Raw genomic sequence first — 25337 nt, forward strand, 5'->3', positions numbered from 1 at the left:
CCTCTGTGAATCAATGTGAAATTGTGACTGTGATTAACTAGGGGGTGTTTTTTAGATTGATTATGGACTGTGGTCATGTTGTATGGGGTTCACATTGACCAAGCCGTGGAATCTGAATGTTTTGCATAAGTGACTCTCTTTGGTTAACTGAGCGAATGTATGGATTTGGTCATTCTGGTTGTTTTCTCAAAAAAGGGTTTCTTTCTGGAACGGAGGGTGAAACTTGTGGCTAGGAAATATCACCTTCAATATTTGCATGAAACTGTAAGGTAATGTTCCACTCCTTTTGTGTCGATCTGCATTTTTTTCCTCCCACAAAATCATCTTGAGTGCCAGGTGCAAAGTTCTCTCCAGTGAGAGCTGGGGGTGGATATGCCAAAACCACGCATGCTGTTTATTCCTCTCTGCACTCCACAGGTGAAAATGCTAGACAGCGAGAACACTAAAAAGAGCAAGGAGCTAGCAGAACTTCAGGCCCGCATGTCCATAGATGAGCAACGGGAAGAGGAGAACCGGCGGGAGACCTTCAGCCTGAAGCAGAAGATTATGGAAGCGGAAGCCAGCCGGGAATCTTCACGGAAAGAGGTGGGTTCTATATGGTCGGCAGGTGATGGAAGAAGGAGGGTCTCTTGCAGGATCTCACCCTGAGCTTCTGAGACCGTGCCCTCAGTCTGTTAGCACACTGCTTGCTTCACTGCACTTCTGCTCCTTACCATAGAGTACTACACTTCTGTTCCAAAGAGTCCTGCACTCCTGCTCCTTACCATAGAGTCCTGCACTGCTGCTTCTTACCATAGAGTCCTGCACTGCTGCTCCTTACCATAGAGTTCTGCACTGCTGCTCCTTACCATAGAGTCCTGCACTGCTGCTCCTTACCATAGAGTCCTGCACTCCTGCTCCTTACCATAGAGTCCTGCACTTCTGCTCCTTACCATAGAGTCCTGCACTTCTGCTTCTTACAATAAAGTACTGCACTTTTGCTCTTTACCAGAGTCCTGCACTGCTGCTCCTTACCATAGAGTCCTGCACTTCTGCTCCTTACCATAGAGTCCTGCACTCCTGCTCCTTACCATAGAGTCCTGCACTCCTGCTCCTTACAATAGAGTCCTGAACTTCTGCTCCTTATCATAGAGTCCTGCACTTCTGCTCCTTACTATAGAGTCCTGCACTTCTGCTCTTTACCAGAGTCCTGCACTTCTGCTCCTTACCATAGAGTCCTACTCTCCTGCTCCTTACCATAGAGTCCTGCACTGCTGCTCCTTACCATAGAGTCCTGCACTCCTGCTCCTTACCATAGAGTCCTGCACCCCTGCTCCTTACCATAGAGTCCTGCACTCCTGCTCCTTACCATAGAGTCCTGCACTCCTGCTCCTTACCATAGAGTCCTGCACTTCTGCTCCTTACTATAGAGTCCTGCACTTCTGCTCCTTACAATAAAGTACTGCACTTCTGCTCTTTACCAGAGTCCTGCACTTCTGCTCCTTGCAATAGAGTCCTACTCTCCTGCTCCTTACCATAGAGTCCTGCACTCGTGCTCCTTCCCATAGAGTCCTGCACTTCTGCTCTTTACCATAGAGTCCTGCACTGCTGCTCCTTACCATAGAGTCCTGCACTTCTGCTCCTTACCATAGAGTCCTGCACTCCTGCTCCTTACCATAGAGTCCTGCACTCCTGCTCCTTACAATAGAGTCCTGAACTTCTGCTCCTTATCATAGAGTCCTAGAGTCCTGCACTTCTGCTCCTTATCATAGAGTCCTGCACGTCTGCTCCTTACTATAGAGTCCGGCACTTCTGCTCTTTACCAGAGTCCTGCACTTCTGCTCCTTACCATAGAGTCCTACTCTCCTGCTCCTTACCATAGAGTCCTGCACTGCTGCTCCTTACCATAGAGTCCTGCACTCCTGCTCCTTACCATAGAGTCCTGCACCCCTGCTCCTTACCATAGAGTCCTGCACTCCTGCTCTTTACCATAGAGTCCTGCACTCCTGCTCCTTACCATAGAGTCCTGCACTTCTGCTCCTTACTATAGAGTCCTGCACTTCTGCTCCTTACAATAAAGTACTGCACTTCTGCTCTTTACCAGAGTCCTGCACTTCTGCTCCTTGCAATAGAGTCCTACTCTCCTGCTCCTTACCATAGAGTCCTGCACTCGTGCTCCTTCCCATAGAGTCCTGCACTTCTGCTCTTTACCATAGAGTCTTGCACTTCTGCTCCTTACCATAAAGTACTGCACTTCTGCTCCTTACCATAAAGTACTGCACTTCTGCTCTTTACCATACAGCACTACACTTCTGCTCCTTACCATACAGTACTGCACTTCTGCTCTTTACCATAGAGTCCTACACTCCTGCTCCTTACCATTGAGTACTGCACTTCTGCTCCTTCCCATAGTGCCATGCACTTCTGCTCCTTACCATAGTGCCATGCACTTCTGCACCCTACCATTGAGTACTGCACTTCTGCTCCTTACCGTAGTCCTGCACTTCTGCTCCTTGCCATAGAGTCCTGCACTTCTGTTCCAAAGAGTCCTGCACTCCTGCTCCTTACCATAGAGTCCTGCACTGCTGCTCCTTACCATAGAGTCCTGCACTGCTGCTCCTTACCATACAGTACTGCACTTCTGCTCTTTACCATAGAGTCCTACACTCCTGCTCCTTACCATTGAGTACTGCACTTCTGCTCCTTCCCATAGTGCTATGCACTTCTGCTCCTTACCATAGAGTCCTGCACTGCTGCTCCTTACCATAGAGTCCTGCACTGCTGCTCCTTACCATAGAGTCCTGCACTCCTGCTCCTTACCATAGAGTCCTGCACTCCTGCTCCTTACCATAGAGTCCTGCACTTCTGCTCCTTACCATAGAGTCCTGCACTTCTGCTTCTTACAATAAAGTACTGCACTTTTGCTCTTTACCAGAGTCCTGCACTTCTGCTCCTTACCATAGAGTCCTGCACTTCTGCTCCTTACCATAGAGTCCTGCACTCCTGCTCCTTACCATAGAGTCCTGCACTCCTGCTCCTTACAATAGAGTCCTGAACTTCTGCTCCTTATCATAGAGTCCTAGAGTCCTGCACTTCTGCTCCTTATCATAGAGTCCTGCACGTCTGCTCCTTACTATAGAGTCCTGCACTTCTGCTCTTTACCAGAGTCCTGCACTTCTGCTCCTTACCATAGAGTCCTACTCTCCTGCTCCTTACCATAGAGTCCTGCACTGCTGCTCCTTACCATAGAGTCCTGCACTGCTGCTCCTTACCATAGAGTCCTGCACTCCTGCCCCTTACCATAGAGTCCTGCACTCCTGCTCCTTACCATAGAGTCCTGCACTCCTGCTCCTTACCATAGATTCCTGCACTCCTGCTCCTTACCATAGAGTCCTGCACTCCTGCTCCTTACCATAGAGTCCTGCACTTCTGCTCCTTACTATAGAGTCCTGCACTTCTGCTCCTTACAATAAAGTACTGCACTTCTGCTCTTTACCAGAGTCCTGCACTTCTGCTCCTTGCAATAGAGTCCTACTCTCCTGCTCCTTACCATAGAGTCCTGCACTCGTGCTCCTTCCCATAGAGTCCTGCACTTCTGCTCCTTACCATAGAGTCCTGCACTTCTGCTCCTTACCATAAAGTACTGCACTTCTGCTCCTTACCATAAAGTACTGCACTTCTGCTCTTTACCATACAGCACTACACTTCTGCTCCTTACCATACAGTACTGCACTTCTGCTCTTTACCATAGAGTCCTACACTCCTGCTCCTTACCATTGAGTACTGCACTTCTGCTCCTTCCCATAGTGCCATGCACTTCTGCTCCTTACCATAGTGCCATGCACTTCTGCACCCTACCATTGAGTACTGCACTTCTGCTCCTTGCCATAGAGTCCTGCACTTCTGCTATTTACCAGAGTCCTGCACTTCTGCTCTTTACCATAGAGTCCTGCACTTCTGCTCCTTAGCATAGAGCCCTGCACTTCTGCTCCTCACCATAGAGTCTACTCAGTGCTCAGTGTAAGTGCTTGTGATTCACAGGGCATATGTTTATATGTTGTCTTTACAGGTCGGCAGCCTGCACAGGAAGATGGCTGAATTAGAGAACGAGTTCCTTGTGCGCGAGAAGGACCTGCTGGGTAGTTTGGAGGAGGCTCGTGGGAACGAGAAGAAGCTGCAAGATAATGCCCGCAACCTCGAGATTAAGCTGGAAACTGCCCAGGCAGAGGCCTCAGAGCTGGGTCTGCGTCTCAGTGCAGCCGAGGGGCGCATTCATGGGCTGGAGGCGGAGCTGGCACGGGTTGAGGGCATGAAGCGGGATGTGGAGTTCAAGCTGGGCAGCCTGCACTCTGCGCTACGGCGTACACTGGGCATCAGCCGGACAGGGCGCAACCCCAGCCCGGCCATCAGAGGCCGCAGCAGCTCCCCGAAGATACCTTTCTCCCCCACAAAAGGTAAACAGCGAGGCACGACTGACGTTAGTACAGCGTTGGCGCTGCAGTGCGATCATCTGTCTGCAAAAGGAAGTGATAAGCCTGGTTTCTGGGATTGATTTGAATAAGGAATGTAGAACAATGCCCTTTAAACCAGTCAGATCTGGGATCCGATAACTAAGATTTCATTGGGTGTTTCTGGAAGGTAAGGGATTTTTATCTTGCTTAATATTGCTCTCAGTTCTTACTCTGTCCCCTTGTTTGAAGTGCAAGCAGGCTTTGCCATTAACTGGTTTCCTCTCTTGCAAAGCGTATGATAGCTTGGATTTTTCTCCTCACATATGTTTACAACCACATTTGGCAGTTTGTTTTGCTTCGTGACTGGTGGCCAATTATTTATGTCATTTAAAAACGGTATTCTGGATAGCAGTTCCATCGGTACGCCTCTGCCTACAACCTCCCCAAAACCAAATGACACACAGACAAGTATGTTGGGATGAAGAAGTTGCAGGTTTATTTGTAGTACAAATAACAGGATGGGTTAACTGACAGGCGACCCCCTACGCCCCGCAACCCCTTGTTGCAGGGCGCCTGAAGTTGAGCCAAAGAAACGGACACCAGCGGCCATAGCCCGGTGTGGTACCTGGGAGGAAATCCTCCCACCGGCGGACCTATCGTCCACCCACCCCACCCTCCGGACAAGGGAGGGTTAACTCTCACCTTCTCCATCCGGGCGGGGCGCTATCGGCAAACCCCCGGTTGCTCAGGCTTACCACCGCCCTAAGGACTAACGGGGCGCCGTCAAAACCAAGTCCCCAAGAAGGGCCCCTTGGATTATGTATGACTCAGCACGGTGCGTTTCGCACTGGGGCTTCAGGTCCTGTTCCTGCGCCTGTCCTGTATGGGGATCGCCTTGTAATTCCTCCTGCAACAATAGAAAACATTAATACATTATTACTATCCCCCCCTCCCCACTTCCCCTCTTTTCAGTGGGTGAGCGGCAGGGAGGGGAGCTGAAGAGCGCGGGCCTCGCGTCCGGCGGGGGATGGGAGGGGGCTGGGAAGCCTAAAGACCCTACGGCTGGCGAGGAGCAGCCCGAGGAGCGACTGACTAGTGTGGGGGCAGCAGCAAAGAGGGCGCGAGGTGGGAGGGGCTACCGTTATATCCTGTCCCTGGGGGGACGCCCCTCACCTTTGTCGTTGACGTCTCCCCCACCTCCCCGCCTCCACCCCCGAAATGGGCGGCCGGCTCCCGACGGCTCTACTACGGGGTCTGCCCTCCTATGGGGTCCCCTGCAGGGACCGCGGGCATCCTGCATAGTAGTTCCATCGGTACGCCTCTGCCCACAACCTCCCCAAAACCAAATGACACACAGACAAGTATGTTGGGATGAAAAAGTTGCAGGTTTATTTGTAGTACAAATAACAGGATGGGTTAACTGACAGGCGACCCCCTACGCCCGCAACCCCTTGTTGCAGGGCGCCTGAAGTTGAGCCAAAGAAACGGACACCAGCGGCCATAGCCCGGTGTGGTACCTGGGAGGAAATCCTCCCACCGGCGGACCTATCGTCGACCCACCCCACCCTCCGGACAAGGGAGAGTTAACTCACACCGTCTCCATCCGGGCGGGGCGCTATCGGCAAGCCCCCGGTTGCTCAGGCTTACAACCGCCCTAAGGACTAACGGGGGGCCGTTGAAACCAAGTCCCCAAGAAGGGCCCCTTGGATTATGTATGACTCAGCACGGTGCGTTTCGCACTGGGGCTTCAGGTCCTGTTCCTGCGCCTGTCCTGTATGGGGATCGCCTTGTAACTCCTCCTGCAACAATAGAAAACATTAATACATTATTACTATCCCCCCCCTCCCCACTTCCCCCCTTTTCAGCGGGTGAGCGGCAGGGAGGGGAGCTGAAGAGCGCGGGCCTCGCGTCCGGCGGGGGAGGGGAGGGGGCTGGGAAGCCTAAAGACCCTACGGCTGGCGAGGAGCAGCCCGAGGAGCGACTGACTAGTGTGGGGGCAGCAGCAAAGAGGGCGCGAGGTGGGAGGGGCTACCGTTGTAGCCTGTCCCGGGGGGGACGCCCCTCACCTTTGTCGTTGAGGCCCCCCGTCTCCACCCCCGGAATGGGCGGCCGGCTCCCCACGGCCCTACTATGGGTCTGCCCTCCTATGGGGTCCCCTGCAGGGACCGCGGGCATCCTGCATATCACCTCTGCCCACAACCTCCCCAAAACCAAATGACACACAGACAAGTATGTTGGGATGAAGAAGTTGCAGGTTTATTTGTAGTACAAATAACTGGATGGGTTAACTGACAGGCGACCCCCTATGCCCCGCAACCCCTTGTTGCAGGGCGCCTGAAGTTGAGCCAAAGAAACGGACACCAGCGGCCATAGCCCGGTGTGGTACCTGGGAGGAAATCCTCCCACCGGCGGACCTATCGTCCACCCACCCCACCCTCCGGACAAGGGAGAGTTAACTCACACCTTCTCCATCCGGGCGGGGCGCTATCAGCAAGCCCATGGTTGCTCAGGCTTACAACCGCCCTAAGGACTAACGGGGCGCTGTCGAAACCAAGTCCCCAAGAAGGGCCCCTTGGATTATGTATGACTCAGCACGGTGCGTTTCGCACTGGGGCTTCAGGTCCTGTTCCTGCGCCTGTCCTGTATGGGGATCGCCTTGTACCTCTTCCACAGCCCTGGGCGTGGCACCCGCTGCGCCCAGAGCCCCCACTACCTAGCCCCCTATTTTCCTCTACCTGCATCTGGCTGTTTCCAGCGCCTCCCCTAAATCTAATAGGAATATTGCCATGCCTACTTTGGACAAATGTACCCCGTCAGATTCCCAGCAACCAATGGATTTCGCGTGCAGTAAGCCGTGCCTGATGAAACCCACCCCTCGGTGTTCGCGGAATTTGTGCATAGCTGCGTTTATGCACCTGCGGGTAACTTCTAGCGCCTCCAGGGATGTTGCCCCATGCCATATCGGTCTGGGAGATATTTCTGACCACAATACGCTGCATTGTCCCAATTCACTGCTCATGATGCTCAAGTCTTCCTCATTGCATCTAATAAACGCCTCTTGCCTAATGTTACCAGGTCATTCCCCCCTAGGTGCACCACTAGGATGTTTGGCGGCCGCCTATTCTCCCTCAATGTCCTACGCAGCGTCGCTAAGAGTGCCGCCCAATGCATTCCGGGGAGGCCAAACCAGGATATATTAGTGTTGGTGAAGCCATGCTTCCAAGTGTTTGCATTCACCCATATCGCCAGTCTTGTGACATAAGAGTGCCCCATCACCCACACCTCTGTTCCTGCAATGAAACACAATGGGCTGCAAGATTATAGTTTATTTGAACACTTCAAAGCACTGCAAAGTAAAACAACCACCAAAATGTGGCAACTGTAATCTGTAACTCACATTGTACCATAACCATAAACTGCCACATAAGCATGGCCTACGTACATATTCTTTCTTTGTCTACACGTTCCCTACCATAGTTCTGCTAATGGGGCGTATTACACTCACTGGTCTCACATATCTTTTGTAGCAGTTGGAGTCCCATCGCCCTACCCTCTTAATCGCCTCGGCTGGAAGACCTTCCCTGAAAGCTGTGGTAGCCGCCCCTATCCTGAAAGATGGGAGCTGAACTTGGCCCCTTTTGTCGTGTAGCCTGCCAAGAATAGGCACCCCTGCATCACATGCTCCACATGGTATTTCGTGACCGGGGAGCCGTCTAAATGTATCAATAGCAACCCCTCTGTATATGGACGGCTAGACAAGAAAGCGGCTAGCAGGGCCACCGGGCAGTAGCTGTCGTTGCCCAGGCGATGTAGTGAAATGCTCCTACCCCTGCCTGCCTGGTCTGTCTTTGAGAATTGTAAGTAAATCTCTACTGATTCAGCTGTCAGTCGTACATCCTTCATCAGCAGAGCCCTAGAGTTCATCTCTTTCTTGGAGCGAGCCACCAACTCACCTATTCTAAAGGCTCCAAAAAACGCTAGGCTGAATGTCACTGCGAAGAGGGATGCTTCTTAGGCAGAGTGGGTGACCGTGGGAAGGGCATCTAGCATGCTTTCTAATGTCTCGTAATCAATGGGGGCCCTTTGGTCTGCTTGTTTAGGCATCACTCTTGCCCAACCTTTGAGCGCCGCCCTGGTTGTAAGACCCTACGGCTGGCGAGGAGCAGCCCGAGGAGTGACTGACTAGTGTGGGGGCGGCAGCAAAGAGGGCGCGAGGTGGGAGGGGCTACCGTTATATCCTGTCCTGGGGGGGACGCCCCTCACCTTTGTCGTTGACGCCCCCCCCACCTCCCCGCCTCCACCCCCGGAATGGGCAGCCGGCTCCCCACGGCCCTACTACGGGGTCTGCCCTCCTATGGGGTCGCCTGCAGGGACCGCGGGCATCCTGCAATAAATCCGGTAAGCAATAGAACTTCAGATACAATAAAATTAGCATAATGAAATTCGTTAATTTGAGTGAAAATACAGTCCACAAATGATATTAAAATTACCCTTTTATTTATTATGCAGGCTATAAGACAAATATGACAATGAAATATGTTTTCTTGGCTTTCTAATTCTAATATAGAGTGCACCACTTCCTCAGTTGTTCAAGTAGTTACAACCGGATGAAAACTCAAAGATGATCGGTAGAATATCACAAAAGTCACAATCTGTGGCAATTGTTCAGGGCGGCATTCCAATCCATCGGTTTTTACCCACGTTGCCCCTTGAGGCAGAGGTCAGCCATATGGAAATCAGCCTTGCTCCTGCTCTCGTAGGAACAGGTCTGCTTGAACTGCTAGGCCAGGTCCTCTTTCACCAAGAACACACACAACCGACTTGTTTCGACCTTCTTAGGCCTCCCCAGTGAGATATAGCTTTAGTCCTTATGAGCAGATTATTGTAAAGGAGGTCCTCCCAATGACCTGGTCTGATCGCCATGCAGTACTTTTTGATATTTGTATTTTGAAACTAATTTCTCTATACACCAGGCCGGAACCCCCTAAGCAATTTAGATCCTGAAGTAGTTTAGATCATGCTCTTCCTAGACAGCATTTGTCCATCACTCAGCCAGAACTTTCCCCAGATCCAGAGCAGGCCATTACTAGTTATACGGACTGGCTTCAAGATTCTTTTGCTAAACTAGTCCCTTACAAGACAGCCTCCAAAAACAGAAAAACTCCCCCGGCCCCTTGGTTTTCTGAGGGTCGGAGGCTGGCGAAACAACGGTGCAGAAAACAAGAGAGGTGTTGGCATCAAGAGTATGACAGCCAGGAGAAATCTCTTTATAAGTTAGCATTGGCTAACTATAAACGCCTCTTAATAAAATAGAGAAGAGCAGCTACTATGCACAGGAAATAGAATCAGCTCAAGACTCTACTAAACAACTGTTGGTGACAAACTTCGAGCATCCATGCTAACGTAGCAACTCAAGCATTAATAAACCGTGTCTCTGCGCAAGGCATTGGGAATAAGGCCAAATCTCTGTTTTTTCACTCCCTTGTGGAGTTCCACAGGGCTCTTCTATTAGCCCCACGTTGTTTAACATTCATGTCACCGATTTAGCATGGGTGATCAAATTTCTTGGCCTCGCGCTCACGTCATATGCTGATGATTCCCAAATAGTGCTCTCCCTTCATAAGAACGGGGACACTGTTTCCGTCAACTTTCATGATGGAATTTTAGCCATTAGCACTTGGATGTCTAGATATTGCCTCAAATTAAACTCTTCCAAGACTGAGGTAATTGTCTTTGGAAATCTATCCCGTGTCTGGTCTCCTAGTTGGTGGCCAGATAAACTGGGACCACCCCCTATCCCTTTTACTAAAGCCAATAACTTGGGTGTCATCCTAGACAACAAGCTGTCTTTTAAATGTCATGTCAACGCAGTGGTCTGCTCTTGCTTTTATGTTCTCAGAATGGTGACAAAACTGTTCCCTTTCAACCCAGCTGATGCCAGGAGAAAGATAATATCCGCTTTGGTTATGTCCAAAGTTGATTATTGCAACAGTTAATTGATTAATGCACAGGAAATGGTTGGAAATAAGCTACAGCTGGTACAGAACGCAGCCGCCAGGATGCTTTCAGGAACACCGAAATTTAAGTCGGTCTCCAAGGTGGTTAGACAATTTCATTGGTTGCCTATAAGAAGCAGAACAAAATGCAAAGCATTGTGTATTCACTATAAGGCAATCCACAATATAGGGCCAGAATTTCTGAAGAATTCACTGCAGTTATACATTCCTAACAGATCCTTGTGTTCGTCAGGTGCTAACCTGCTTGTCGTCCTTTAGAAACTTACAGAACTAACTGGGGCGACAGAAGCTTTGTGGTTGTAACTGTTAAGCTATGGAACTCTCTTCCTTCTCAGATCCGAGCCAGTCCTACTTTATTGTCATTTAGGAAAAAATTTAAAACGTGGCTTTTCAATAAGTAGGCTTTTACATCTAGGCCATATCCCTGCCTTCTGGAGCACTCAGCGCGAGACACCTATTGGTATATGTGCGCTTTATAAGTTGTTGTAACATAACATAAAATAACATAGAGGATCTTTGCCTGTGCATACCCACCACACTTTTGTAGGTGGAAGGCTGTACAAAAAAGTGTCATCCACTGGCAATCAGGCCCCATGCCATTGTTTAGTCAAGAGACTAGGCATATGTAGATCAAGTTTAGCCAGTCCGGATCTCTGGTGAAAGGGAACGAAAACGACCCCAACTGGTTTCATCATACTGCGACCACTGCTGTGCCTTTCTGGCATTAGTGGCAAGGAACAAACCTGTGAAATATGATTAATACTGAGCTCTGTTTCCTTCTTTGGGGATACAGTTTTCGCTATATCCATTAGGTGGCTCCCTACTCCATCCTTTGACACAGTCGATAATACAATTCTGGTGAACGTGTAAAAGAAGCAGGAGTTTAAGGAAAGCCTTTGAGATGCATTAAGCATTTTCTAACAGAACACACTCGTGCAGTGCAATTTGGGAAATTCACACTAAAAAACAATTACATTAGAGCGTGGAGTTCCACTAGCCTTTTCTCTTTATTTCTTTATCACCTCATTTATTACATCTGTGTACTAAACCTTTAATCACAGAATTTGTTTTTAAAGACTGTAGCACCTACACTAACCCTGACGATTCACAGTTGCCATTCCGCCGTGATAGGACTTCTGCAGCAAGAGAAAAAAAAATACAATAAGATTCATAGCTGGTTGGATGAGTGCCAATCAGCTAAGACGTAACGTGGAAAAGGCGGTGATAGTCATACTCCATAACAAGGCTGTTATACCTGCTGCTCAGCCAGTGTGACTGTGGTGTGGAACGTTGGTGTGACCTCAAGACAGGTTCCAGTCCAGTCACTGTCAATCTAATAGACTTCCATACTTGAATTTATTTGGTCCTGGGTGAACGATAAATGAAAACTTATTGGGCGGTGTGTTTGTTTATGTATTTTTGGTATGTGGAAAGGCTGCTTTGCGTGTTCAACTGTTTTCAATGTTATGTTTCGGGGTGGAAAGGATTATTATTGTTAGATCTAGAGACTGTAGGAGTTGAGAACTTCGATTTTGCGAAAAGTTAAGTTTAGTGCTTCTGAGGTATGAGTTCCAGTGTGGAGCTTGTGTGTTTCCAGGATTTTGTTTAAGATGACTTCACCAGTAGAAGATATTCAGGTCTAGCACTATTTCGTGGTTGTGGGATGGTGCAGCAATACCACCCACTAGAGTTTGTGGGATGGTGCAGTAATACCACCCACTGTGGAGTTTGTGGGATGGTGCAGTATTACCACCCACTGTGGAGTTTGTGGGATGGTGCAGTAATACCACCCACTGTGAAGTTTGTGGGATGGTACAGTAATATCACCCACTGTGGAGTTTGTGGGATGATGCAGTAATACCACCCACTGTGGAGTTTGTTGGATGGTACAGTAATATCACCCACGTTTGAAGTTACGTTTGTGATGATTTGTGGATGAAGTAGGTGTGCCACCCAATCTATGGGAGTGTGGGTGAAGGGCAGAGTTGACTTTGTTGTTCCAGGGTTGACATTGTTGTTCCACCCTACCTACGGGATAAGGGTGAAGAGCAGGGTTTAAGCCAAATGTCTTGTGTGAAGCGTTGTTCCACTCCCACATTGTTAGGGTGAGGGGCTGTGTTTAAGCCCAAAGTTACGTGTGATTGGTGTGTTGTTCCACCCTTATGGTGTATTAGTGTGAGGGTCTGTGTATGTAAGCTAAGTGACGCGTATTTGAAGGGTTGTTCCACTTCTACTACGGGTTAGGGTGAAGGGCATTATATAAGCCAAGGTGTTCACCTGTCATGTGGTTCATCTTGTTTTGTTCTTTTGCTATAGGCGGTCCACCACTGCGCCCCTGTGGTTGGTTCCCTTCTTGCTGTCTTTATGTCAGCCTGGCCAGCTGGCATGTTTGTGGAATTTGGGGGTCTGTTCAAAGATTAGTTGTGTGGTGGAGCGTGTATGTTGTGTTCTCGGTTGAAAGGGAGAAGGGGTTATTATGTTTTGCTGTTGATACATTCATGGTCCATTGCAATTATTGTGTTGCTCATTCAGATAGGCATAATGCTTGCAATGTTTTCATCTGTTTATAATGCTTGCAATGTTTTCATCTGATTTTCACATGCACTTTTAGTGTATGTTTCTTGTCTTTATGAGCATAATGCATGCAATGTTTTCCACCTGTTATCTTTATGCATCTGCATTGCTTCTCATTGATGTATGGTAAACACCATGCAAGTGTCTAATGTTATTCTGTGAAAAGAAGGGAGATGTGTTATACCTGCTGCTCGCATCTACGGGGTCCGGACTTAGAGGGACACACGCAGGTACCAAGCGGGTGCCTGGTGACGTGGGCGTGAGTCTTCCTTGGGATTTTCAGATAAGTAACAACACGCTAGTTGTGAGTCTTAAACTCACTCTCAGTTGTTTGCTTTTTCTCCTGTAGGGTGTGCCATTCTCGCCACCACCCCCCTCTTGGGACCCATGGTGTGAAGATTTCTCACACCAAACGTGAGACGTATTTTTTGTAGATTTGTACATAACTTTTTTAACATTTGCATGTGTTTGTGTGGGTATTTCTTGTCCCGCCGTCGAGGCTCACTGGCCATTTTGGTAACTTGATCTCCCACCAAATGCGGTTTACCGCTAAACGCCATAGCTGGCGTGTAGGTGCAATAGTACTATTTGTTAAAGGACTCGTCAAGTCATTCTTGCTGGCTGTTTTGGCTAATGTGGCTGGCTGTATCGTCACTCAGAATCAATGAGTATGTGTTGATTAACCTCAGGTGACCGATTCACCCTGAGTACAAGTGCACTTTTGAGAGAGCATGGTATATCTGTAACCAACAACTGCACAAGATGGGAATTAATTGTTTGTCTTGTCTTCTCTCTTTATATGTTTGTTATTGTCGTTTTTATCAACAGGTGCAATCTGGTTTCTCTAAATCAAAGGGCAACCACCCATTTTTCATCGATTGCACATTTTTACACTTATTTTTCACTTTCACGTCCTCGGGTCAGGGTGGGCCCTAGCGCGCCCATACCGCTGAGGTATAGTTCTTAGTCCTGATGAATGCCAGGTAATTTACAACCCGATGGCAGAAACATGTTGACCCCACTGAATGGGAAATAGCTGAATAATTTAATTAGCTCCTTTCCTACACCTTGTTTTTAGTGTGTCTGATTGGCCATTTAATAAAGTTATTTTGGACACAATCTAGACATTTTTAAACAACTCTACCACACCTTCACCTATCACCACCGAAAAATCCCAGCTCCGCAGTAACTCTGGCGTCGCAGCACACCGGGGAAGCATTCGGCCTCTCCCTGTGGGGCCCGATGATGAAGCATGTCACCAACTAGGTTGGTGAGAGAGGGCGTTCTTTAAGAATCTAGTAAGATTCTCCATGCTCGCTACCTTTCTTCTTAAAAAGAAGTTACACTCTTTTGTTGTTTATACATATCTGCTGCTCAGCCAGTGTGACTGTGGTGTGGAATGCTGATGTGTGATAATGCCTGGAATGTTGGATGAGTGAGAGAGTCAGTTGGAGGACGGGCTGAGCAGCAGGATGGCTGCTCCTGGTGGGGCTCTTGTTATCATCCATCCTAATAAACCAACTTATTTAATCTACTTTGGAACTGGACATCATCTTTGTACAACAAAGGCAAACCTGTGGAACAAGCTATACAGGCCCAGTGAACAGGGTCCTGTGCCCCCACCGACTGCCTCAGCCAAAAGCCCAAGTGTTGTCATCAATGGCAAGTAAAAGGAAACAACACGTGGAATCAGCAGTGGCCCAAATGCCCCTCCCAACTGAAGATGCTGAGGAAAATTTCACCCAGGGGCGTAACAAAGGGCCCAACAGTGCAGGGGGCAGCGAGCTCCACAGGGACCCCTCAGGGCAGTACCCTGGCCTGCAAGCTCCTGAGTAAGTCCGGAAGGGGGCCCCTTCATCCACTTTGCAGGGGGGTGTCTCATCAAGTTTCATTACGCCACTGATTGCACCTCTCCTCTCTTTCGAGACTCAGAACATGATAGTAATAGCGAGTATTATTTGCAATTCTGTGTATTTGGGCCTGCCTAGCACCATCCGAAAAAGGCTTTCAAGCAATTCAGAACGAGGCTGCAAAACTAGTATTAACTCTCCAGAACCACACATGCCACTCCACTGCTTAAACAGCTTCATTGGCTGCCAGAGAGGGAACAAATGGACTTACGTTTGTGACTAAAAAAGGAGTAAAGTACATTCCTACACGCAACCTGACATCTACTCATGTTAACCTACTTACAGTCCAAATGTTCCGTAAGCTCAGATCAGGTGGACACAGTTTTTGCTGCACTCGCCGCCGGCAATTTGGAACTCCCTGCTGGAGAAAATCCGCCATGTACATCATTTCAAATCATTTTGGAAAAATCTGAAAGCTTGGCTGTTTACGCAAGCCTTTTAAGTTCAGTGGCTTTTCTGACTCTACTTCAGCAGTTATGTGTTAACAAAAGCAACAAGAAACCGCTGGTGAACATGCAAGAACAATGAACATAACATTCAACCAGAGATCCAGTTTAAAAACAGACCACTCTATTGGACACCATAGCAGATTGGGTCTTTTGGGTTGGGATTCGAAGATTAGTTTGGAGTCACTTTTCCTTTTTCAGTCCATAGCTGGTTTTGGAGTGAAAGAGCCTAAGCTGGATTCATATGCATAGACTCATTAATCTCTCTTGAAGTTAAATCCCCTTCCCATCTACAGATTCATGCTATAAAGCTAAAGTTTTCACTTCTTCTAGTTTGGAGTCTTTATATGCTTCAATCAATCAATTAGGAGCTTATAAAGCGCGGCTACTTACCTGTAAGGGTCTCAATGGGGCGAGGGGAGGGGGGGGGGTGTTGCTGATCCGTCTGGGTACAGGGGTTCAGTCGAAGAGCCAGGTCTTGAGATCCTGCCTGAATTGCTTTGTGTACGTACAGACATACATACAAAAGGAATAGCTCACGTTCACATGATGGAATGTTTTCTCATTCTCCAGGGTTCTTTCTCCTGGGGCATAACGTAGGCTCCTGTAGCAGAGTGGAAATCCACACTTTAGAGTGCCCCCACTCTGTCTTCAAACTGCCCTCTGCTCCACCTTCTGACTTTCTTTATCTGTGAGATTCCAGAATCGCAGAGGGTGCTTCTCACATTTTGCAGGGGGTGGTGTGTTATTTGCAGTACTCCACTGACTGTGTCATCCTGTGTCTGTAGATACCCATTATCCGCACAGTGTAGTTGGGTGAAACTTGACTTGTACACCTGTAACCAGCAGGGTGATTTGCATGCTATTTGAGCTTCAGTATGTTTTGCATGCTTTGTAGTCTAGTGTGATTTGGAATCTGTAGTTTGTTGTAGCTTGCACACTGGTGTTAGGAAGCATTATCATGAACTGTAGTCTGGCAGGTTTACATGCTTTGTACTCACTTTTGTCATTTGAGGCCTGTGGGTGGGTGTGGTTCTGACATGCTATATTTGAGTATGACCAGCAGAGTCTTACATGTGGTGTTTTCCTTTCCAGGTTTTGACAACACGTACACAACTACCACAGACGGACGTGGCAGCCCCATTCCACTGACGGGCACTCCAGACCGTGGCCCACGTTTACTCTCGCCTGATCGCGCGCATTCTCCCAGCCGTGGCGAGCAGCTGGTGGCAGACATTGACCCGGAGGTGGTGCGTGCCGCTCTTCGAGACTTCCTGCAGGAGCTAAGGGACACGCAGCGAGAGCGGGTGAGACCGGAAACCTTAAACTTAACCGTAGGCTTAACTGGTGGTGAAAAAAGGCTGTTGCATTTTATTCTGCCTTTTCTAATTTCTTATTTCTGAAGAAGGGAATTTTTTCATTAGTGCCACCACTGATCGAGACATCTGGGTGGGTTCAGCTTATGGGCAGCCATAACTATATCAATCTTAGATTCACTTCTGGTGTTTCAGACACCTCTTTTTTCATAATATATTAAGCCTAAAACCTGTACGGTATTCATTTCTTCTTGGACAAGCACAGACATGGGCAGCTGGGTTGGAAAATCGTAATATAAATGAATATTGTGAGCCCACCTGGTTGTTTTACCCGACTTGCTCAGGCCCTTTTCAGAATCTCTGCTGACAGCCATTTTCCTCCTCACTCAGGACGAAGTCCGAACACAGGCGAGCACCTTGACCCGTCAGCTGGTGGAGATGGAGTCAGACCGGGACAGTGCCACCACCCGTCTGCAGCAGCTGCAGAAAGTCCTGTCAGAGTGCGAGGAAGGTGAGTAACTCCAAGAGAGCTATGTAGGGCAGTTTCTCTAATGTGGTAAAGATGGAAACATGAGAAGAAAAAACAATGAGAGAGAAAGGGTAGTATTCTGCATGGGAATACTCCTGGTCCCATTAATCGATCTCGCCAAACAATAGGAGGAGTACACCCTGGAGGCACCTCAATGCCTCCGTAGTAAAGAAAGAGGTGCACAAAAAGCACAGAATAGTCCTTTGTTAGAAGACCCCTCACTCACCAACCTAATTGGTGACATGCTTCATCATCAGGTTCCCCTTTTGTATTTTTTTAAACATTTGTATTGGTATTTTTACAATACAAGAATATAAAAAATAAAACAATGTGACACATAACGAATAGGCAGTTATACGGGCGGACTGGTAGGGTTACATTGTTTACATTTGTGTCTGCCCCACGTTTCTTCAAACGGCCTTAAAACATTTAACATTTAACATTGAACACATACGTTATTGTGTGTGTTCCACCACCAAAGCCACATTCAAGGGATGGCTGAATTGGGTCACATTCTTAAGAGGGGCAGACATCACGGCACTAAGACAAACACAGTGGAAAAACCCTGACCGTGTAATGTGGTCAACACTAGACAAATACCTCAACTCTTACAAACCTCGACAGTTTAATAATTGTAATCCAATAATTCAGGATTTTGTTATTTTTAAAATTGATGTATATAGATTATCATTTGATTTTTCTAAAGCTTATGTTTTGTATTTATCTAAATTACTTGTATCTGATAAGAAGTGCTGATACTTTTTTTGTTTTAAAACGAATAAACTTTAATTGGAACTAAAGCAGTTATAGACATTTTTAGAGTTGGACATTTTTCTTGCTAGTAGCAAAATTGTGAATAGGTACTTTTTTTAAAGATCAAACCAGTCGAACTGGACCAAATGACCACAAGCATGAAAGAAAAAAAGGGTAATGAAACGAGGCTGTCTCTGGCTCAGGAAATCACCACATGATCCCATGATGCTTGTGATAGGACTGGACCAACTGTGAATGGGTGTGACTACTGGTTATTCTAAAAATCAGTTTGGAATAATAAGATCGGAGAGTACCCACATACATCCTCTTGATTGGACCTGTGTTGGAAGATCTGGTTAGGAAGGTGGACTGCATCAAATTCAGAGATGAGGAAATGTAAATGTAAATGAAATGGTGTCAGGCTGCACTCGCCATCAGCCGGGGAGCACAGTTAGCAGAGTCAAAAGAGGCTAAAGGAAGTCACAGAGAGAGGAAGTACGTTGGTTGCCAGACCTCTGCCTACCAGCATTGTCCACAAAACATTCTGTACATTTCAATTTTCTTCAAACCGTACTAGGCAGAGCTGGTCAATATTCCATTGCCTGGCGACCGGCTGTCTTCTTTGAAATGCAAGTTGCTTTCTTTATTCTATAATTACATAACATTTATTTCATTCCATTGCTGGTTCACTAGCTTGCCTTCATTCAGGCAACTTTTGCTTGGGACTAGAAACCCATTGTGGAGAAATGAACACACCAGTATTATTTTACCTAGTCATAGTGAGGAGATGTAACACTTTAAGTTCAGAAGCTGATCAGCTATCAATGATGGATTCACAAATGGTTTTGTCTTTAGGTTTGAAGGCATTTTCTTGACAGGGTACCCCAAAAGCAACTCCTGCACCTGTTCTATCGTTAGACCAGGACTTTGCTATTTCAAGTTCTGTTGTTTTCTTTAACTGGGCATTTAGAATTTTCAGTATTCCGTATGCTGTTAATCCCCTTATACAAACTTTGCTGCAGAAATAATAACTGGCGTTGTCTTTGTCAGCAACACTTGATTTGTGTATTGCTTATGACTCCCTGGATATTAAGCTGCATCCCACGCCTATTCTATCCTTCTTGTGTATAGTTACAACTCCTTCATTTCTGCAGGTAAGCGCAGTGCAGATGGAAAGCTGAGCAGTGTGCAGACCACCTTGATGCTGCAGGAGGAGACATTGCGGCGCAATGAACGGGAGCGCAAGGCTGCACTGGAAAAGGTGACCAACCTGGAGCGGAGTCTGCAGGCGGCAGACAGTGAGAGGAGGACCATACAGGTATGATTCCTAGTGCTGAGGCTGGCTAAGGTGAGGGGTACGCAGTTAGGAGAAGATTCATGTTTAAGGCAGTCACAGAGTTTTAGTAGGGTCACACATGAACAAGAGGTTGATGAAAAGTTAGTAGGGCAGACATTGAGAATTGAACAGTGCAGATATACATGATGTAATGTTTAAAGAAATATGGTACAGACACGTGGAAGGAGAGCAAGGCTGGTTTGCAGTACTAAGTGCTATGGGTGGAGCTGACCGGCCCAAAGAAGTACAGCCCATAGCATCTCAGTTGTGAAGGTTGTCATGACGGATAGGAGTGGGTGTATATATGCGAGAAATGGTTAGCCGAGGTGGGGTGAATGAAGGGAAGTGGCCATAGCCAGTCACATGGTATTTACTGGAAGAGAAGTCAGGAGCATCAAGTATGAATTGAAAGAAAGAGTGGGAAATGGCTTTGTAGTTGCAATGAGGTGTTGAGTGTCAAAAGGAGTAATGATTGTGAGTGGAGGGCCACAGAACTATAGGTGAGAGAGGAGAGCGAGGTTATAGCATGGTTGCCATCTAATTGGTCGTTGTGGTGGCTATGAGGGTGAATAAAATGTCAGAATGAAACCTGCTAGAGCAAGTCCTCCCAGTATCAAAGTGATAAAGTACCACGCGAACCGAGAAAGAATCACTCCGTTGGTGTAGGCTTAGTGTGAACTCACAGATTTGGTGCAAAAGTAGGAGGTATTTGGATGAAGGGAACTACTTTTAGGTGATGTTATGTAGTCTCTGAGAGAAATGTCACACTAGAACTAGCAAGAAGAAATTATATGGGCTAGGTTGAAATTGTGAAAACCGGGCCATGAAGGTGGAGTCCATTGTCAGAAATAGCACACTAGGGAGGAAGGCTGCAAAGTTGCTAGAGGGAAGAATCACAAAGGTGAGGGAGAACAATGTTAGGTGAGCCCCACCAGGAAGATAAAGGGTAGTAGACAGCTACTACATATGGTGTGACAACTAAAGAATGATGAGTGTCGTGAGATGGCAGATGTAGTCCATGCCGATTATAGAGTTGACTGGAAGAATTACACTGGAATATGGGAAGTGATCGAAATGGGGCTAGAGAAGGTCAACACGTGTGATTGCGGTGATAATTATGGATCTATATTCAAGGAAGTGTGCTGCAGATAAAAGTGGGGTGTGCACATTTGGACAGAAAATAGTCAAAGAAAAGACGGTGTGGTGGTGAAATCCATCTGGAAAAGAGCACCACTGTTAGGGCACATGAGCAAAGCTCTAGGAATATCAGCAGGAAGATCCCTAAAGAAAAGTAGTATAGAATGTGGGCCATAAATAAGGAGATGACATTTATCATTGGGAATGGTAATCATCTAGTGTTGTTGGGAATGCTATTTTGCATGCTGTAGCAATGTTTATCATAGTAGCACTGTGGGGTTGCTCTTTGTCCCCTCTTGCTCACTCTTCCTACATGTTTGTTGGGTTTTTGTGTGCTACCATGTGCTATAGATGGTACAATGTGTCTGGTATACCTTAATTCAGGAAAGTATTTTTGACAACTTTCTGGTCAAAACACCTTTCAAAGTACCTGTAATAAAACTGTTTCACTTTATACAAATTAGATTCTTCTGCTTAATCTTCCTCCCTTTGACAGTCAAGCCTACATTAGGCCAGCGGTACAAAAGAAGTTGGTGATGGACGGAGCATCTGAACCAATCAAACACTCGCACCCAGTCAACAAATCTGGGTTTAATCCATCACCGTTCTTTAGCCCACTCTGCCACCCCAGTTCAGACATGGCCATATGCAAATCAGTCTGACCCTGGGCCTTATGGGAACAGTCCAGCCCGAACTGCCAAGCCATGCCTTCCCTGGACCGGAAACAAGCTTCCTAGGACCGGCTTCCGGCATTACAGCCGTCTTCATCCAGGCTTGCTTCAATCCAATGGCAAAGTGAGCAAGGGACTCTCGTCTGAGCATACCCTGCCAACTAATGGCGATCAAAGCGGTACAAAAGGGGGTGGTGATGGACGGAGCATCTGAACCAATCAAACACTCACACCCAGTCAACAGATCTGGGTTTAATCCATCACCGTTCTTTAGCCCACTCTGCCACCCCAGTTCAGACATGGCCATATGCAAATCATTCTGACTATGCCTGGGCAGAGTTTTTGGAGTTCTGCTTTGTGGAATTCTGCGAAGTGGCGAAAAACTCTGCCACGCTCTGCGGAATTCCGCAAATGGCGGAGTGCAGTAAGTCACGCTGATTTTTAGTGCCTGGAGTTTATCCCGCGATGTACAATCAGCGCAAACAACACCACACACAGCGTAAGAGAGTGCTGCTTCTTTCTGCCACTTGAGTAGATGTTTTACTCAAGTGGCAGCTTCCTCAACGCTAGTGGCAGGTTCCTCAACGCAAGCAGTAGGTTTTGCAGCGTGAATCCTTTTCTGGATTCACATGCTGTTAATTTTTCCGCCTTCTATTGGTTGGGTCTAAAATAGTCATTTTTTTTTTCTTGTTTTGGGCGTTGTCGACCACCATTTAGTGCCAGGTATATCTCCTGTGTGACGTCAGACGGCGCCCTGGAGGTCGTTGTGCGTCATAGCCATCTTCAGATTCTTTTTTTTTTTCCGCCGTTGGGTTTGGAAGCAAAACGGGACGCTCCGAATTGTTTCAGGAAAATCCCTGAAAAAAGAGAAAAGGTCGAGATTTCGATTGGACCCCACCATCCATCGACATCGCAACCGGAGAGACCCACATAACGTGTGCAACCTCTGCCTGCCCAAAGACCATAAGGACAAGGACTGTGAGGAGTGTGTGGTGTTCAGGCCGAAAACCCTCAGGACGCACGGAAAGCAAAGAGAAGCCAACTTCGCAATGATTTCCCAGGCTTCGAAGAAATCTTCCCAGAAGGAACTAGGCCTTTTTAGTGATGAAGAGGAACAGGGAGTCCCAGCAGAATCGACGCATGAAGGATCGGACGTCGAAATTCTGGAAGGAGACTCTGAAAAAACACACGTCCACAAAAAGGCAAGGTATACAGAGAAGTAGATGGGGAAGGTAAGACACCATACACATCCATCTGAACCGAAGAGCCATGATAACAATGCACAGCCTAAGGCAGCCCCGACGGCAAAAGAAAAGGCAATCAAAGGCCAGCTGCGGTACAAAGAAACCCACGGAAACCTACAGAGGGACACTGCAGAGGGAAAATAGCACAAGGCGCCAAAGATGAGGGTCGAACACAAACCCCCGAAGGAAACCTCAGCGCCCTCGAAATCAGGCGCAAGCGTGAAAAAGAATAGAAAATCACCGGTCTCCGACACCGAAAGAACCCTCGAAGTCGAGAAATAGAGGAAACGGCTCGAAGCCAAAATGTCAACTCTCCTCCAGAAGAAGAAGGAGTTCAATGCCTCACTAAAGGACTTCCGAATTCTGAAGATCACAGTCGCCGAAGCAGACAACGTCAATGCCAAAGGGGCTGAGGACACTGAAGGGGAAGAAGAGGAGATTCTCGAGTCATCTCCAACCCCTGAACCTCGCGACCTAGCAACACTGTCACTACTAAATCTATTTCACAGTTTACTTAGTAGTGTAACACCCTTGTAAACTTAGCTAACTCACAGTTCACAAATATTTTTCAATCAAAAACTTTTTCATAGTTTTGACAAATATATACAAAACATGTGTCAGAAAATCTGACAAACATATACAAAACGGGTGTAAGAAAGTCAGCATTTCAGTCTTTAGTAGGCCATACAGATTCATAAGACCATCCTCAAGGCACAGCATTGCTTAGTATCCAACCATTCTCCTTATATCCAATTGCATTTCCATCCTGCCTTCTCAAGCAGGTCTCTGTGTCAACAACAACCACTTCGTAGATTTCGTATTATGCATGAAGAATCAATCTCCAAAACAATGGCTCTCCTCGTGTTCACAGTCCATTTTAAACTGTGAAATAGATTCAGTAGTGACAGTGTAGCTAGGTAGTCAATTTGATTTAAATTCATTCTATAAATACAACTCGTTTGAATATGTCCTGGTTGTGATTCATTTCTTTTTTCATATTTATGACTTGATTAAAAAATTTAATAAGTAGGCATGCCTGGCTTATAATTTTAGGGTTTAAGCAGGAGGTTCAAACCTCCATCTTTAACAGGCCTCTTACAGGGGAGGCACTATTTGGAAAGGAGGTGGACGAATCTCTCCAACAGATCAAAAAAGATAACGAAACTGCAAGAGCGATGGGAGCCCTGCAGCAAAGAGGTACCTTCAAAAGAGGTGTTTTTAACAGCAGAAACCCCACAGGAAGAGTAACCTTTGTTCAAGGACAGCAAATGTCACACCAACAACAAGGCCAAGGGAATGGCCAACAAGCAAGCCAACAAACAGGATACCAAGAATGTCGGCAACAGCCAAAGCAGTCCTTTTGAGGCAGAGGCAAAGGCCAGCCCTCTAGGGGAATAGGAAATGGCTCTAGCTGACTCCTACACAGAGAAAGACCCACACACAACACCAGTGGGGGCAGAATATCACAATACCTACAACAGTGGTGAAATATCACCACAGACAATTGGATATTACATTTATTAAAATGCAGGTATCGCATAGAACTAACAAAAACGCCACCTGCAAACCCACCAAAAATAAGGAGGTTCCTCAAATCAGAACTCATACAATTAAATTCAGAAACCAAGGGCCTTCTTCAAAAACAATTAATAGAATTGGTACCAAAACAAGACCTTTTCAAAGGAAACTACTCACTGTGTTTCCTGGTCCCCAAGCAGGACTTATCACTAAGACTAATCCTGGACCTAAGGTTCATAAACCAGTTCATTTTAACACAACAGTTCAAAATTACTACTCTCCAAGAGATAATCCCACAAATTTAAAAAGGAGATTAAATGGCAACAATAGACCTTAGACGCCTGTATACACATCCCCATGAACAAAAACCACCAAAAATACTTCCAGTTCCTACACAAAGGAACACACTATTAATTCAAGGTACTCCCTTTCGGAATAAAATCAGCACCAAGTGTCTTCACCAAATGCCTAGCTGCAGTCGCAGCACATCTGCCAAAAGATGGAATGCTCGTCTACCCCAACCTCGATGACTGGCTTATAAAGGCAAACACAAAACAAAAATGTCTCAGCCACATTCAAACAGCAATCCACACACTACAAAGAATGGGCTTCCCAATAAATCACAAAAAATCCTCCACAAAGCCAGAAAGAGAAAAGACGTTCCTGGATGCAAGACTTGACTTAAAGAACGCGCAGGCTTACCCTACGCAAAAAAGGATACAAGCTATCAAACAAGAAACCTCCCCCTCCCGGAAGGGTCAATCTCTGACAGTGAGGAGAGTCATGAAATTTATGGGCATGATGGCGTCATGCATCCCACTCATCCCTTAAGCCCCCCTACATATGCGCCCCTTCCAGAAATGGCTTACCAACAACTGGTCACAGGCCACAGGGAGTTGGGAGGATCTAGTGGTTGTTACGCACAGGCTGCAAGCAGAGATACAATGGTGGGCATCCAACAACATAACATAGGGCGCACCTTTCAAGAACCCAACACCTTCTGTGACATCACTACAGACGCATCCCTCAACGGATGGGGAGCGCACTTCAAACAACTGAAAGTACGAGGCCAATTGAAAGACCAAGATTCCTTAACCCCTTCCCTGCTCATGACGAGCTCAGCTCGTCATGAGGCACACTGGAGCTGTGCTTATGACGTGCTGAGCTCGTCATGAATAATGTAAAATAGCAATTTCCAGCACAGGAGGGGAATTGCCTTAGCAGCCAAGGTGTTAAAACACATCAACTACTTACAAATGAAAACAGTACTCCTAACACTGAAAGCTTTCTAGAAACACATTAAAAAAAGGACTGTCTTGATTCAAACAGACAACACCACCACCATGTTCTACCTCAACAAACGGAGGTACGAAATCATTTCGCTAAGTAAGCTGGCTCAGGAGACCTGGAAATGGCCAGTCTCTCAAGGAATCAATCTGCACACAATACATCTACC

The 25337-nt window shown here is 47.0% G+C and overlaps 1 protein-coding gene across 3 annotated transcripts in view; it reads left to right on the plus strand.

The window, feature by feature from the left end:
• Window positions 1-25337, plus strand: part of CROCC (ciliary rootlet coiled-coil, rootletin) — a 463946-nt gene that overhangs the window by 297435 nt on the left and 141174 nt on the right. For all 3 annotated transcript variants that reach the window (XM_086921919.1, XM_086921920.1, XM_086921921.1), the window contains 5 exons: window positions 418-585; window positions 4049-4433; window positions 16473-16684; window positions 17084-17204; window positions 19130-19293. In XM_086921919.1, the coding sequence (XP_086778045.1) occupies window positions 418-585; window positions 4049-4433; window positions 16473-16684; window positions 17084-17204; window positions 19130-19293 (1050 nt within the window). The remainder of the gene's footprint in view (window positions 1-417; window positions 586-4048; window positions 4434-16472; window positions 16685-17083; window positions 17205-19129; window positions 19294-25337) is intronic.

Source organism: Lissotriton vulgaris, chromosome 5, assembly GCF_964263255.1.
Source record: "Lissotriton vulgaris chromosome 5, aLisVul1.2, whole genome shotgun sequence".
In the NCBI taxonomy this organism is placed as follows: domain Eukaryota; kingdom Metazoa; phylum Chordata; class Amphibia; order Caudata; family Salamandridae; genus Lissotriton; species Lissotriton vulgaris.